Source organism: Fistularia commersonii, chromosome 1 (assembly GCF_037954325.1).
Source record: "Fistularia commersonii isolate RoL2024-O1a breed Wild chromosome 1, RoL_Fcom_v1.0, whole genome shotgun sequence".
Taxonomy (NCBI): domain Eukaryota; kingdom Metazoa; phylum Chordata; class Actinopteri; order Syngnathiformes; family Fistulariidae; genus Fistularia; species Fistularia commersonii.
The window spans coordinates 24,234,196-24,251,162 of NC_141284.1; the positions used below are offsets into that span (position 1 = coordinate 24,234,196).

Genomic DNA, 16,967 nt, shown 5'->3' on the forward strand with positions numbered 1-16,967 from the left:
AATATAGAGCATCATGCAGATCAAAAGGAAGCGCTTGGAATATCATCTCCGATGTTAGTCACTTTTTTTTTTAATGTCTCTTTGCGTTTTGTCTCAAGTCTTTGTTTTTTTGATCATGATCACATTGATCATGTATATTGCAAAGAGAAACGGCAGTGGAACTGAATGCTGAAATCTTATTTAGGGGGCGTTAAGTGTGTGAGGGCATCACGGTGGTTTAGCACACCTGTATCACGGCAAGACGGGGAAATTTCCAGGAAAGGTTGCATATGTCTATATTACCATGCGAATAAGACGATGAATGGTTGTTTGTCTCGATATACGGCCCCGTGATTGACTTGCGAATGGTCTGTGCTGAATCCCGCCCCCCGTTCAAGCTGGGATAGGCTCCAGAGCAGGATAAGCAGTAAATGACTAATTGAATGTATCAAGGTGTATTATATCAGTCTTGGTATTTGCAAATAGATGACGCTTCCACTCAAATACTGTCAAAGTTTTCCTGTGTGTTCAGGGAAGTGCCTTGATTTTAAGGAACATTTAGTTCCGCGGTATTTCATGTGAATACATGACTTAGCAGTAAATGATGTAATGTGTGTTTGACTCTTTCCTGCACTTCTCAGGAATCGGCATTGATGGAAATAACAGCAAAAGCAAAGGGAGACGACAATCCTGGGTAAGTACACTGCTCAAAAAAAATAAAGGGAACACTTAAAAAACACATCCTAGATCTTAATGAATGAAATATTCTTATGAAATACTTTGCTCTTTACACAGTTGAATGGGCTGACAACAAAATCACACAAAAATGATCAATGGAAATCAATTGTATCAACCCATGGAGGTCTGGATTAGGAATCACACTCAAAATTAAAGTGTAAAAACAAACTCCAGGCTGATCCACCTTTGATGTAATGTCCTTAAAACAAGTCAAAATGAATCTGTGTTGCTTCCTGAGTGGACACTATGATTTCACAGAAGTGTGATTGACTTGGAGTTACATTGTGTTGTTCAAGTGTTCCCTTTATTTTTTTGAGCAGTATATTTCAACCAGAAACACTGTTCATGTTGACTACTCATCTATTTTTCCTATTCGTCCAGGAGACTTCTGTGCTGTATCTCCATTTATTATTTTGGCGCAGCGCAACTTAAATGCATCTGAGTCACACTTTGTGACTTTGTGAAAAAAATGTGAGGATACCCCTGCGTTCACTTACACTAACTCCAGGCAGGCATTCTGAGTAAACCCATAAGCGTGAAAAACATTTGGACCCACAGAAATCAGAAACTAAACTGTATGACATGATTTCTGAAAAACCAAATGAAGGAAATGAATGCTTTCCCATCTAAATCATCTGCATGACTCATATCGCAAGAGAAAAAAAGGCTTAAAGAGTATTAAACCCTATTTGGTGTTTAAAAGTATTTTAGAGGTGTTAAGGAGCTCTTGGATTCAAGGTAAAATAGGTGCTATTTAAATGCAGTCTAATAAATAAAAGTTGGAGGCACTCCAGTCAATGGCCATTTTTAGGAAATTAGCAAAGTAAATAATTTTCATGCCCACAAATTTCAGCACTTTCAGTCAAGTCACTGACCTTACAGGGTTGCTTTCTTCATTGGATGAGTTGTTTCGGGATCTGAGTCATGACTGTGAATGCTATGGCGACACAGAGGTTCAGCAAACTAAAAACAAAAAAAAGGACAATCAAATGCTTGTAGCCTTGTTTTACCTGGAGATTCCACACCCGCAAATTATTTCTTACATTTGAATCTTGACTGAACCCCAGGGGATTTAAGATTGACACCAGACTTCACTTGGATTTGTGCCATGTGGTTTTTAAAAAAAGACCCAAGATTCACAAGTAAAGACATGGCTTAAAGCATTTATATTTTTTCTCAGTTTGACAAAGTCCACAGGCATTGAAATGGCACTCTCATCAAACATTTGGCTGTACCTTTCCTCACAGAGTACTTAACAATATTCTAGATAAAAAAAAAAAATTGCGCAAACATTATATCTCAAAAACAAGGACAAAAAAAGAGGTCAATACAAAGTCACACAGATAAATGCACTCTTGGTGTGAGTGGCCAATACTCATTTCGTGTACAATTTCCCATGTGGTATTTCTTGAGGGGGGAAAAAAAGAAATGTGCTTTTATGTGAAAAGCTTAAAGCTGCTCATAAAATGTGATATAAAATTACGTTTTATTTTAATTTTAATCACTGCAAAGTACCAGCTGGATAAACTGCAAATACTCCCACGGGTACACAGCAGTCTGCAAATTGAATTTTGCTTATAATAAAGCCGTTCATATATTTAAAAAATGAGTAAAAATAAAAAATAGATTTAAAAAAAACCGTTTGTTGTAATCCAGTGTTGAGTACTTTGTGCCACCTCCATCCCCCCCAAAAAACAAAACAATTTTAAATAATTCATTGCCACAGGAGTAATAACTACAAATGTCTTTTTTTTTTTCTTTTTTTTTTGTACCTTGTACGGTTCTGATCCTCGGGTGTTGGACGGGACTAACCCCTGGGCGGTCACCGTGTGTGTACCGGCTCAAGTAGTGACGAACAATCGATCACTGATTCGTTTTTTTTTTTTTTGGATCCACTCGTGTTTCTGCGGCGCCGTGACCAGCGCGGCTTTACAGCGGCGGAATAAAATAGAAAAAACAAAGTGCTTAAAAAAAAAAACGATCGCTTCGACTTGGCAGACGATCGAAACGACATAAATAGACATTGTTTTCATTGCGATTAAATTACTTTAAATTTTTTTTTTTTTTTTTTTTTTAATTATTATCATTCTGAGTTCCTGCCGTTTCGGTCGCTCCACCCTGCTATCACCGCCGGTGACGCCCAGATCGCAACATGCTGATCGAGCCGCAGAGACGCGCAGGGGGGGCGCGGAAGCAGAAAGTGGGCGATAAGGGCGAGAAAACGGTGCGACACTCAACGGGGTGGAAAAAAGCGTTGCACGTCTTCTCCTTCCCGGACACACCTCGGATTTGGCGCCGCTGTCAAGCGCAGGAATGACGGCTCGTCAAATAACCGTAAGTCCGTAAGCAGAGGATCAATAGCTTCTTGACACCCCTGCGACCCAAAGCTCTTATTTGGTACACTGTATTTTATTTTTTTTTAGTTTCTCTTTGCTCTTTGGCCGTATTTAGACCTGATAAGTATATCTAAAAAAAAAAACTAAGCATCAAAACGTGATGTCGAGATACTTGTAAAAATGTGATATCCACTTGTGTGGTTAAATAAGAAATCTGCAGTTTTTTAATGCTGGAATATCCGTCAGGTACTCTGTTTGCCTCTCGATTGACAAGTATTCAGTGCGAAGCAAGGATGTTTGTGTCCTTATGCAATTTGCGAACGTTCTTGTGCAGCTACATTCCAAAATGTGAGAAAACGTTTTTTTCTCCTTCCATCAGGTTGAACCTGTCCATTTTTCTATTTGCATTGTAACGTTTTAGTCAGAGGAAACATCCGGTTGATGGTAAAACGTCTGTTTAATGAGCAATAGCTGTTGTTGGCCACAGGCACGCCTCTTCTTGCTCAACTACAGTTAAAAAACAAAAAAAAAAACGAGTTTCATGCACCAAAAATTCCCAGCAATCCCTATATCACACAGAAAACAAGCATCAACATAAACCCCAACAGTGTTTATTCATGTATGTAGATATCGATCTAGCCACCCATGTTTTCCACCCTAGTCTTACCCCTTCCTGTAAACCTTAAGTTTTTATTTTCATCAGAGACTGTTGACCACAAAACCTATCTGTCAGCATCCTGGATGGTTATACCTCATGCGAATGAGCCATTTCATTTGGGGCAACACACATTAGTATTCTTAGTCAAAATTGGTGCATTGTCCCGGAACTTGTTATGCAGAACGTACTTATTCAGAGCAACTGAATCAGATGTGACGCGCATGACACAATAGACTTATAAAATAATACAGAACTTCCTCTTTTCCTGTTTTTTTGCCCTTCAGGGGACAGAACTTCAGAGCATAACCCCTGCAATGTCACCTTTTTGTTAAAAAGTTTGCATCTGGGTCCTGCTTTATAACAAATCCACAACAATGGAGTTTTTTCTTTTCAAAACATTGATTCAGGAAAAACTGGGACAGCCTATTCATCAAGATGAAGGCACACACCTCATTGTCTACTTTAATACAGACCTTTTTTGCTTAAACAAGTATTCACTCCCAAAGTGTCAGGTTTATTTTGCACAGTGTTACACACTTGCAATGTTTTGTTTCTTCATTTTGTCACTTACATTTTCAGAAACAAATGTCTTTAATATTTCTTTTCTAAAGTGTATTCAGTGGTCACACATCCAAACCCTGTATGAGTAGATTTGAGAACTCTCCAAAGGCAAGAATGAGCTCTGTTCCACTGAAAACATTAACACAAACTCAAACATTTTAGTTATTTCATATGAGAGTGCATACATTCTGACTTATCTCTATCTCTACCGTATTTTCAACCAAACACATGCTTTTTCTTAATAATTCCTCAGTCATGCCTGAGGTATGTGACGCCTTAAAGCCTAACACTCTTGACGGAAGCTTTTTTTCGAATGCATGTAATTTTTTTGTTTTTATTTGCTCTTCAATTTTTCTCGAATACTCTTGTCGTGACAATTGGGCTTGAAGTTGCGTCACCCCTCATCGGAGAGGCTTCTTCAGTTCTAATGACCTGTGGGGAGTTTCAGAATTTACTGCGGGGTTTTTGGTCATATCTAGGTTATGTAAATGAACAAGTTAATGGGCAGAAACTAGTCTAACTGGGTTGTTTGATTAATGGGGGTTGTTACCTGGATCGGAATGTGAAAAGGTAGAGGTAAACATAGGAGTGAAGCCTGTTTGATCACATGAACTGAGGCTCTTGTGGAAGTTACCGGGAGCTGGTTCTGGTGGTGAATGTTTCCTAGTTGTTTGGATGGTGCAGATTGGCCTGGTCCGTGTAAGTAAACCCGTCTTGATATTGATCCCAGTACGTTTGTGAAAGGTTGCTTCTGAGGTCCCCATCCTCTGTTCAGAGATGGGATTTTCAAATGTCTGATTTTGGGTTGGCTTTTCTGTTTTGACAAAGATTGCTTCTTTGACTCTTGAACCTTCTGTCTTCTCTGGCCAGAATGTGGACATTCTTCTTCTCCCTTAGGCTTTTCCCTTTAGGAGTCCCCACAGCGAATTGACCCTCTCCGTCTAACCCTATTCTCTGGATCCTCCTCTCTCACACCAACTACCTTCATATCCTCTTTCACTACTTCCATAAATCTTCTCTTTGGTCTTCCTCTAGACCTCCACTTCCAGCATCCGTCTACTAATATACTCACTATCCCTCCTCTGTCCATGACCCAACCATCTCAGTCTGGCTTCTCTGACCTGTCCAAAACATCAAACATGTGCTGTTCCTCTGATCGACTCATTCCTGATCCTATCCAGGAACCTTAGCATCTTAATCTCTGTGACCTCCGGCTCTGCCTCCTGTCTTCGTCATTGTTACTGTTTCTAGGCCGTACAGCATCGCTGGTCTCACCACTGTCTTGTACACCTTTTCTTTCATTCTGGCTGATGGTCTTCTATCTCATAGTACCCCTGACACTTTTCTCCACCAATTTCAACCTGCTTGAATGTGTCTCTTCTTCGCTGCTCTGGACTGTTGACCCCAAGTACCTGAAATAAACCTAATCTCTGCTCTCACTACAGATCACAGTGTCATCTGCAAATTGCTGTTTTCAAAAGAATGGCCTTTGTCCTTCAGGTGTAGATGAACCGCGGAGTTCTGTCCTGAAGTGGTGGCTCTCCTGTGTTCGGCCGTCCGTTTGTGCAAAAGTTGTTCGGTCTCCAATGTAGACATCATCACAATCCTCAGTGCAAGTGACAGCATACACCACATTCTGTATTAAATGCCTGTGTGTATGTTCATTGGGTTGTATCAGTTTTTTTTTGTATCAGAAGATTTTGACAAGAATTCACTATGACCTGGATGACTGACAACCTCCACATAATTGCTCTTCAACTGTTTCACAGAAGTCATATTAGCATGCAAATACATTTTTAACATCAAGACCAGAATCCCCAAGTCAGTCAGGTTTATTGTAAATGTCTCTGCGTGTACTAGACACACAGAAGAATCGAGAAGACGTTTCTCACTTTCCCACGGTGACATAAGATTAACAAAATAACATTAGAGTGCACATTTACTGTAACGTGCACAAGAAATGACCAACCAGTCTGTTCCTTGTGCCATCGCTGAACCTGTCTCACATGCAGGCCTTTCAACAACTTTTGCTAGCACTATCCTGTTTCTGTGTATCTTGTTTAGATAAGATATGTGATGTGTTTATAATTGCTATTGCATCAGAACCACCAGAGATAGAGATGGAGGACCAAATATACAGTTGCCGAGTAACCTGTTATGTTTAAAAGTAGTCGAAATCCAACTTACCCCAGTTTAAGTTTTAGTAGGAATGCCTTTTGGAAAGCACGTCAAGTTGAAAATTAAAGTTGTCGTTCATATTTGTCAACATTGCTGCATTTGTTATATCATCATCTTTTTAAAATACCGTATTTTCTGGAGTGTTGAGCACACTTGAATATAACCCACACCGGCTCATAATAACTAGATAAATATGTGTGCATATATTGGACACATTTGTCTATACGCCATAGTTGTCCATGTTGTAACATAAGATATTTACATAGAAAGATGTTCCACAGAAAAACATTTTTTCAGCTTTTAATTAAATACATACTCGTAACCGCTAGAAATATTTACTGGAACTGTTTTTTTTCTCAAACAGTGCCTGTAAAACAGCTGATGAAAAACATAAATAATAAATAACACACGGAGAAATCCATCCATCCATCCATCCATTTTCTATCCCCGCTCTGTCCTACTCCAGCTGATCGCCATCTTCGTCTTCCTCCTGCACTCTAAAAGCATTTAAGTGGTCTTCTTCAGTTTTAGAATTGAACAGCCTCAGAATTTCACAGTAATTTAATTGGTCCGTGTAACGACGCTAAAAGTTTTGGCGGCATGAATCTCGTTAGCCCAAAAAAAGTCCATAAATTAGTCACAACATTATTTCGCCTTATTTCGCCTGTAACATTGTAATCGCCTAAGCCTTTTTCTCTTTTACTTAAAAAAAAAAAAGAGCTATATGTTAAATAAGGACTTGACATAGGCAAAAAAAAAAGAAGTCAAAAAATGACTCAGGAAATTATTTTAAGAAGGTGACAATATGCGCATGTTTGATCAGTGGCCTGGAGGTTCGAGTAAGGCATCATCAAATAACATGCATTAATATTATTATACGTAGGTGTGGAGTGAGCCGTGTTGGCAAATGGTGAATTGTTAGTTGACTTGTGCTTATTCAACATAGATGTTTAACAGCCTGTTCTATCTTGACAGGTGATAATGTGTACTTTTTAACAATATGTAAGAAAAAACAAACAATTTATTCATTTTTTTCATTAATTTATGTATTTACATCACCCATATTGAAGTACAGGACACCTTCATTGTTCTTGTTTCTGCATGAAAATTCTTTGAAATATTCTATGAAGCCTCAACATGAACAGGACTACGATTTATCAACATGACTCATTTCCCCAGTATCAACTATACAGATGAGTGCTGTCTCTCAATGACACTATATGGCCAAAAGTATTCGCTCTTGACTCGCGTATGAACTTAAGTGACATCCCATTCCTAATCCATATGGTTCAATATGACATTGGTCCACCCTTTGCAGCTATAACAGCTTCAACTCTTCTGGGAAGGCTGTCCACTAGGTTCAGGAGTGTGTTACGGGAATTTCTGACCATTCTTCCAGAAGCACAATTGTGCGGTCACACGCTGAAGTTTGAGGATAAGGCTCGGCTCTCAGTCTCCGCTCTAATTCATCCCAAAGGTGTTCTGTCGGGTTGAGGTCAGCACTTAAAGCAGGCCAGCCAAGTTCATCCGCACCACTCTCATCCATGTCTGTATGGATCTTGCTTTGTGCACTTGTGCACAGTCATGTTGGAAAAGAAAGGGTCCACTTCCAAACTGTTCCCACAAAGTTGGGAGGATGGAATCCCCATAGATCTTCTCTTAACGACACAAAAGGATGGTTTATTATTAATTGCTGCATGAAGAATGTCGAAGCTTTTAAAACCATTAAGTGTTTATGTGTTTTTTAAATCTTCTATTCATACAAATCGATGAATCTTAAGGATCATGAATTTCTTACTGTTAGAATGTATTAGATCTTACCATTGCTCAGTGTAAAGTGTTTCTAACTAATGTAATCCAAGTCAATGGCCAGTCAGTTCTTCTGTAGACTGTATGATAGAAGAGATTGGAAAACATTGGATTTATTAAACCAAGTAATAGAATCTGATTTAAAAAACAGCAAGTTGGTCATTCTTTTTCAGAGCCATTCCGTTACTGGTTAGCCTTTTTGCTTGCACTGTGGTCAAGAATACAAGGAATCGAGAATCTTTTGTCATTCCATTCAGATGAGAATGGAACGAAATGTGTAGACAGCCAGTAGCAGCGACACAAGGTAAAATATAAGATAAAATGAAGCAAAGGGGTTTATGAAAAATATAGAGGGAAATAACCTTCTATATGAAATATATAAGGGTAAAGATAAAAACAAACGTGCGGCGCTTTGCACATTCAAGTAAAGCGTAGCGTTTCATAACGGTTGTTGCACGATGGCACAGTGGTCCTTGTATAATGGTCGTTGCACGTCGTCTAAACATCAGAATAATAGCTTAAGACCAGTTCGGCATTGATCTAGATTACCGCTAAACATGACCTCCAAATAAAAGATGGAGAAAAATTTAATTTATCTATTATTAGGTGCAATTGTACCTGGCTGTTGTCACTTGTTTGTTTTTTTTCCTGTCATGGCTCTAATGGTGTTTTCCTGTTTCTTCCTCAGGTTAGGAATGTATAATTTTCGTTTTTGGATGCAGAAGAAATTAAAAAGAAATGTTTTCATTCTCTTTGCTGCCACAACCATCGTCTTCATCTTCATCACTTTTCGAGCACCTAAGGACAGCATTGTTCCAAAGCTATATGAACATCAAAACATTTGCCCTCCTCTGCACGTGTCTACGCAAACCATCACCCCTTTAAAAAACACAACGCACCTGCTGGTGTCGGCTTATGTGAACACCAGAGGGTTTAAGCCCGATTTACGCATCCTCGGCATCTTCAAGAAGGACTCCATCCAGCCACTTTATTGTACTTTTTGCTGCACAGGAACGTACACATCGGCTAAGAAGACAGGAGCTTTCATTTCTCAACATTCGGAGAACTTTGGCTTTCCGTACGTCACAACAGATGTCACGTGTGAGATTCCTCCAAACTGCAAGCCAACACATGTCAGTCTCCTGCCTGATTTGGGAGAGCAGACTACATATAAACCCACATGGCTCCCAATAAGGAACCACAATATCATTGGGAAGGAGAAACAAAACTTCAAGTACAACTTTACAGTTTGCATCTCAAGCCTGTTTGGAGACTACAATAATGTGCTTCAAGCTGCGCAGACGCTGGAGATGTATAGGTGAGCATAACAAGAAAAAGCAATAACATCGTACCTCTGTACTGTTAAAACATCAGATCTCATATTTGGAAATGAATTTGTGGGATTGATCCCAACTAATAGTACCAGTGTTCCCCCTAAGCTGCTTGCTTGCGCAATCGCGCACTGCTCCAGCGTTCTCCGCGCACAGCAAATCTATGCTGCGCAAGAAATAAAATCCAAGCTGAACTGAAAATAAAATAAATGTGTTTAATTTATCTACAGTTGAGCTTCGCTGTGCGCGGAGAATGCTGGAGCAGTGCGCGATTGCGCAAAGGCGCGGATGGGCGGAAACATTGAATAGTACTGCTGTCATCCTGTAAGGCCATGATAACCAGCTTTACAGTTATCAACTTGATCGTTAAAAGCAAACCCCTACCCTCCCTGTTTTGCAAATTGGCAGAGGTAGTTTTAGGCTTGTCCAACGATGATAAACTGTAACTGGGCAAACCACACAGTTTCAGTTTAACGGGTAACTGTTAAGCCAGAACTGAACAAAACTCTACCAAAAATGACCTATGAACTGGGGGGGGGGGGGATGCTTATTTTTTTTTTGTTTGTTTGTTTTTTTTGTTTGTTTTTTGTTTTTTCATAAAAAGGATATGGCTTTATTAGATAAATCACTGGAGAATACTTATCTGTAACCCCATTGGTATGAAAAAAAAAACAAGAATCCAACCTGATATTTATGACCAAAGCAGGTGGCTTCACTATGGTTATGTCATATACATCCACAGAAAAACAAGGAGGAGAATAATGTAAAGTGTCTGCTTTTCCTGTCTCAGGCTGCTGGGCATTGACAGAGTGGTGATCTATAACACCAGTTGCAGTAAAGAGTTTGCGCGCCTGCTGCACAGCTACAGCCAGGAGGGCTTTGTCGAGGTAGTTCCTTGGCCCATCGACAAGCACCTGAATCCATCTCACGGATGGCTCTTCTCCGAAAGTGGAGGGGATTTGCATTATTTTGGCCAGCTGACCACGCTTAATGAGTGTATTCATAGATCCATGGACAGCTCACGGTATGTCCTGTTAAATGACATGGACGAAATAATAATGCCATACCAACACAACGACCTAAACTCGCTGATGAAAGCGATTGACGTGGAGAGTAAAAAGGTAATGTCACTTTGATTCAACGTAGCACTTTTAGCTAAATTTGATCATGTTTTCTATTTATTCATTCATGTTTATCCATTCATTTACTGTTTCTTGTTCACCATCAATCAACCAGATAGGGGAGTTCCACATAGAAAACCACATTTTTCCAAAAACACGATTTGACCCAAGTCAAAGGTTTCACCTGCCACAGTGGGCCGGAGTACCAGGAATTAATATTCTGGAGCACATCTACAGGGAGGAGCCTGACAGAAAGATATATCACCCATATAAGATGATAGTCAACCCAAGGTAGGTGGAGACACTCACACTCAATGCAGTGCAAAACATGGGTATCTGAAGGTGACATCCCATAAAAACATGATTGAGTAGAATAGTTCACGGCTTCTTTTATAGTTTGGCTCAAAGCGTTAATTACAATAAGTCTCACCCCCACAACAATCACAAGCCATCATAATATGTTAAATAGCCTGTGTTACACAGTAGAGACCCAACAGTAGACCTCTGTGCCCACAAATATGCAAATCACTGTTGCTATGTAGAAAGTATATTAGCGTTTTCTTCCCACTTTTGGAAATACTTCAGCCCCACTGGTAAGAAATGATTGAGGAACTGTTTGAGTCTGTTTCATTTATAGAAGTATATTGCTCTGAAAATCAAATACTACTAGGAAAGTCTACGTACAGGATTTATGACATGACGACCACTTAGACTCAGTTCTGGTCTTATGGTTTCTGTCACAAATACAAAGGATGACCTCTGATAAGGAAACATCTTCCAAAGAAAAGGGTATTTTTTGCTAAGGCAAAAACTGACCTGTACAATATCCTACCCCTGTCATATTTTATATGTCCTTTTCAAGATTTGATCTGTTTGATTTCCATCTCATTACCTGATTTGGTAGTTTTGTGCCAGTGAGATTGAATTCTGTTTAATATCACACCCACAGAGAGGAACCTATTTATCTTGACACTACAAAGTCTAAGCCTGCTTAAAGCATTAATGTGCAATTCGGTTTGCACTGAGCTCAGCAACACAAGCGCTACAGACTGAATAACGAGCCACTAAACCAACTTCTAATGAGAATGTCATGTTCTGCACATTAGGTTGTCAACAAGCTACCAAACAACCACTAATTCCAGTTTGCAGGCTATAGTTAATGATGACAATATTTAGCTGCAGCACAATAATCAACATGTAAATAAACAACAAATACTTCCCTTAATGACTAACATACAGTAGACTGGCCAACAAGCCACAGTGTCGGGGAGTGCTTGTCTTGATACATCACATAGCTGTTTTTAATTTATGTTCTCTTATTGTTCAACAAATTTATTTAAGAGGGCACGGTGTTGACCACTTCTATCTCAAAACCATTAAAGTATCTTATCTGAATCGACAAAACTGACACTGGTTCCATGGCAAAAAAAATAAATAAATGAAACATTAAACAGTGTTTTAATTAAACTTTTCACTTGTGTTAGAAGGTTACTTGTAGGAGTGAGTCTAACCACAATTTGCAAAGAATTAATGGAACCTTCACATTAGTCATATCTATTTATGGACAAGTGAATTTGAAGACTGCTGCGACTGACTCATACATGCATTTCTCTCTTTGACAGGTTAGTGGAGCAAACCTCAGTGCACGAAGTGCTAAAGAATAGAGGAGAACGATACAGTGTTCCACCAGACGTATGTCGTATCATTCACGTCCGGACGGCCCTGCAAAATTCTCTAACTCTTGAGCAGCTTAATGTTGATAAAAGACTCTGGGACTTCCAACAGAAACTGATCCCCAATGTGGATAAAGCCCTGAAGAGAGTGGGGTTGCTGAGACCTTTCTAATGAGGGAGAGTTTCTTGTTAAAGCAGACCCATCCAGCTGTCAAATTGCATTTATGATGATGTCAGGTTTTTTTAGTTTGTTTTTTAGTTGTTTGCCATTATCATCTGATCCTGAAAGCTTTTCTTGTTTTGCACTGTGCAGCTACTGCAGTTGTGGTCCAGGGAGACTGATGCAGTAACACCTGATGACTAGGAATGCTGCTCAATTTTGGTGATGGATAATAGTCCATGTGCTGCATCATAGGGGTGTTGACAATATTACATGTTTACCAACACTATTGAATTGCATAATTTTGCTTGCCTTTTCCAAAAAAACAACTGACTTTTTTGCACAAGGGAATCCCCCCCTCGCCAACTCAGTGAGTGTCTTCAGCATTGCTAGAGTTTAAATAAAAAAAGAAACTAAACTTAATTGCATGTATTGCACGAAAATTCTTGCATGCGAGTCATATCCAAGTAAAAAAAAAATCGTATGTGAATTTATCATTCTTGAGAACATTTCTGTTGGCCATAGTTTCAGGGGTAGCTTTTGTATTTAGTGTGTTATTGAGCAAGGCGCTCAATCCCCATGGTTTATCCGTAAGGGGTAAAATGCAGAGAATAATTTTCAGCAAGTGATTAATAAATAATTGGAGAAAAAAAATTAATTAAACCTGTTTGATCTCAGGTTTTTCCCTGCAAAATAAGCGAATGTGCTTCATCCCGTAGACCCCCCTAACCCATAAAATGTAAAGGTGTTCATTTCTTGCATTTCATGTTGGCTATGTCAGCGAAAATGTCGGTTTTATACTCGGCTGGGAAAGCGTATGGTCTTAGTAATTCACACATGTTAATGATTAGAATAATACTAACGTGTAATGTGACTTTATTAGACACGTATAAATATCACGGCCATTCATACTGAAGGGAAGATGTCACAATCGCTGCCAACAACTTTTCGGAAAAACAGCCAGCTATACGACACTGCACTGTGTAGGGACCAAGCCAGGAATGGCCACCACCTTTTTTTGACCTGATTGCAGATCTATATCTTGACACATGAAAATCATGCAAATCCATGCCGCCCATGTTTTGTTGAATGTAATGAAGCAGAGAGGCCGTGGCACTTTAATCAGGGCTTTTTTTCCTCTTTGCTCCACCTGAATGCCTGTGGAGGTTCTCAATCATTCAGGTCATGGTGAATTCTTGTCAAAATCTTCTTGTCAAGCACACAAGAAACCACCATAGCCTGAACCCGCCCAAAAACCTGGCAGTTATATTCAGAAACTCCCCATAGGTCATCAGAACTGAAGAAGCCTCTCTGATGAGGGGTGAAACGACAAGACGATGCGACAAGAACTGACCCCTGAATGTCTTTCTATGGCTTTGGTTGCCATGGCTACAATTGTTGTCCTTACATTGCATTAGTTAACTACTCTCCTTCTGTTCAGTTCAGTGCTTCCAATGAGACATTTTTTTTCAAAATCCTTCACACCTTTGAGAAGGATGTCATGCTGACAGCCATGTCTCAGGGCACCAAGGGACCCATAACCTTGTTTGGTGATTTTATCAGTGAGGCTAAGTGAGGCGAAAATGTTATCATGCTAATGTGCCTCCTGGAGGAATTTCTGCTTGTTCAGGCAAACCTAGGACGGCACTGTGGATTCCACTAAACCGCTCCATTTGAGATAAGTAGCCTGCAGGTGAACCAAGGCTCTGCAACTTGCACCAAAGCCAGTTTTTTTTCCCCAGTTAAACCGCTTGAAGTTATGTTTTCCATAAAAGCGTATCATGCTTTCATCAACTTACGGCTATTCCGTGTACGGCATCTTGTAGGAGCCCTTCGGCGCACTGAAGATCAGCTGCATTTTGTTTACGCCTAGATTGCAGTATGCACAGAACTTCCAAGAAGATGCTGACCATTCACATTAATTTTGCCAATGCTATGGTGACCCAAACATGGGCTAGAGATGGCTTGCACCATCTCTAAGTCACCAATTAGGTAGAGCCGCTCTTTGCCAGGTGGATAAGTCTCGTGTTTGTGTTCAGGCAAAGTGAAAGGGTTCTGTCTGAGTCATCTGTGGGTGGTAGTGTTTTCCAGTGAGACTTGACATCTCTCCCAAAAATCTGGGACAGCCACTGGCGCTCATCTTCCCGCCAATTGAGAAAGGGGTTTAGAAACAGGGACCGCTAACCTACTGTGTTGTGCCTCCCCTGGACAGTGGAGCTGGAATTTCCCCTCCAGATCACAAGGTGCCTGGATAATTTATGGAAGCCCTGTGTCGTCCAGGCAGCAGGCCTCCCCACTCAGCCTTGCTGGCATGATCCAAAGGAAAGGTAGCCCAGTACATTTGGCACCAGCTCAGCTGCAAGAGCACCCAGACCAATGCTCTAGAGCATTTGTCTGCCTGTAAGAGTCCGAGCAGAGGTTTCGATTAGGGTTTTCTCCCTCTTAGGTAAATGTATAGACTGCTTTCAGCAAGTGGTCAGGACAGCTGTACTTTACGCTTCTCTTGCTAAATGTTGGGCTTAGGCAAGGATACTTGCTTATGTACACGCCTATCAGATTTCTATATTCGAGTGAAATAAACCTATCGTTGCTTTATGTAGATACAACATTTATGGGAAGAGGTGGCATGTAGGATTTGGGCAATGTATTTATTCCTATACAAAGAGCTGGGTAATCTAATAGATACTCAAATTTACACAGTAACTGACCAACAATTGCTGCGCTTTAAAAAAAAAAAATCTATTAGTGAAGTGCAGTCTCAGGCTATTGGGGGGACAGACGGATCCGCTCGAGCCGCTTGACTGTTTAATGAGCCTTTTAAAGTTGGTCTGCTGAGGTGTCATTAACTCCACGGGAAAAACTGAGGTGTGAAGAGAGTAAATAGAAACATACCATTCCAACAGAGAGGCTGACTGTGAAACGAGCAAATGAACTAAGTGATCTTGTATATGTGGAATAAACGTAACTAAACAACTAAATACCGGAAGACATTTTCGGTCTTGAATGAAAAAAACAGAACCTTCTCAATATTTTGACACTGGTTTAATTTTGTTGTCAATCACTATGTTGATTCAAATTTTTTTTGTCTTTTTTTTTTTTCCTTTTATTACAAAGTGTTTTCAATTTGTTTGCAATCATTTTCTGGCAGTTTTTTGAATGTATTAAATGAATAATGTTTTACTTTTCACACTATGTGTCCCTCCACTCTGTCAAAACAAAGCATGAGATAAAAATCAATCACACATGACTATTTAGGCTTCAGATTCGCTCCAAACACTACCAGCTAAAAATTGTTCCCTTATACTAGTGATTTGCAGCAACATGAGGTAATCTTGGGGAAGTCCTGGTGTTTGTAAAATGGTATTGGGTGCATGATTGTTCATTAAGCAAACAACACAATCAAATGCATTCCATCCATTGTGAAAAACAGGATTAAAATAACCATAACAAGGAATAAATAAACATCTATATGTAGGAGAGCTGAAATACACAAAGACACACATTTTTTAGGGATACGTAAGCATGTTAATTGATATTTTTTTGACAGAACCAATAAACCAATTGAAAAGTATTTAAATAAAATAGGTATATATTTGATTTAGTGGACACAACAATATGACAACTTTTGAATATTTAAATTTTTAAACCCATTTTATGGGTGAAGCCACGTGTTAGTCCCCACGTTATTTCCCATGGGGCCAGAGACTGTCTCCATGCGCCAGAGTTATTGTGGTAAACGTTGAACGAATAATGGGCTTCTGGGCCCTCTAAGCATATTGACAGTCGATAAAGCTATGTACTTGTAAAAAAGGATGGTTTAATTATTGATATACAGCTTGCTAACAGAGAAAATAAAAATTCTTTTGCTCTGAGTCAATGAGAACTGTGCAAATAATAAAATCTCAAATGCAACTATTCAGTACACTGCTTTGTTTCCTGAGGTCTTAATCATTCAATTCAACATTAAACATGCTTTTAAAGAAAGGATCATAAGTTTTCCTTTTTTAACCCTAAATTCTGAAATAACTTCAACCGCAGTTTGTAAGTACCATTTGCATCTTTTTATGCCACAATTACAGTGGCCCACACAACAACAGGAAGGTTATGGAGCATGGACCGCCCCTCTGCACACTCATGATTTTCCTGTCCAATGTTTCCAGGCGACACTGGAATTACGGCCACTAGACAATCGCATTGCACATGCACATGAAAAGCAGTATCAAGGAAGTGATGATGAGGAAGCATCTGCCCGGAAGGATGAGTTTGTTCACCGAGAACAAATGCAGTAACCTTGGATGCAGCACACTAAGAACACGAAAGTTTTTTCACTACACTGAATTTATATATACAGCACCTTTCTAAATGTATTATACATCATTCCCTTGTTTAGTTTCCTTTTCCTCATTCATGTGCAGTATAATTG

General features: G+C 39.6%; 1 protein-coding gene across 2 annotated transcripts; it reads left to right on the plus strand.

The window, feature by feature from the left end:
* Positions 1 to 424: 424 nt before the first annotated feature.
* LOC147237910 (uncharacterized) lies at positions 425 to 15,731 on the plus strand. 2 transcript variants are annotated; one of them, XM_086156004.1, is made up of 5 exons: positions 425 to 673; positions 8,948 to 9,577; positions 10,381 to 10,711; positions 10,827 to 11,002; positions 12,334 to 15,731. In XM_086156004.1, the coding sequence occupies exons 1-5, from the start codon at positions 633 to 635 to the stop codon at positions 12,554 to 12,556; spliced, it is 1,401 nt and encodes a 466-aa protein (XP_086012130.1). In that variant the 5' UTR covers positions 425 to 632; the 3' UTR covers positions 12,557 to 15,731. The 2 variants fall into 2 exon arrangements, with proteins under 2 accessions (XP_086012130.1, XP_086012139.1); XM_086156013.1 differs by lacking the exon at positions 425 to 673 and adding an exon at positions 2,761 to 3,051.
* The last annotated feature ends 1,236 nt before the right edge of the window (positions 15,732 to 16,967 follow it).

Excerpts from the sequence above, each read along its gene's own strand:
- LOC147237910 (XM_086156004.1), top strand. The coding sequence starts at position 633 with ATGGAAATAACAGCAAAAGCAAAGGGAGACGACAATCCTGG. Across the intron at positions 9,578-10,380 it reads CAGACGCTGGAGATGTATAG|GCTGCTGGGCATTGACAGAG; the intron begins GTGAGCATAACA and ends TTCCTGTCTCAG. Across the intron at positions 11,003-12,333 it reads AAGATGATAGTCAACCCAAG|GTTAGTGGAGCAAACCTCAG; the intron begins GTAGGTGGAGAC and ends TCTCTTTGACAG.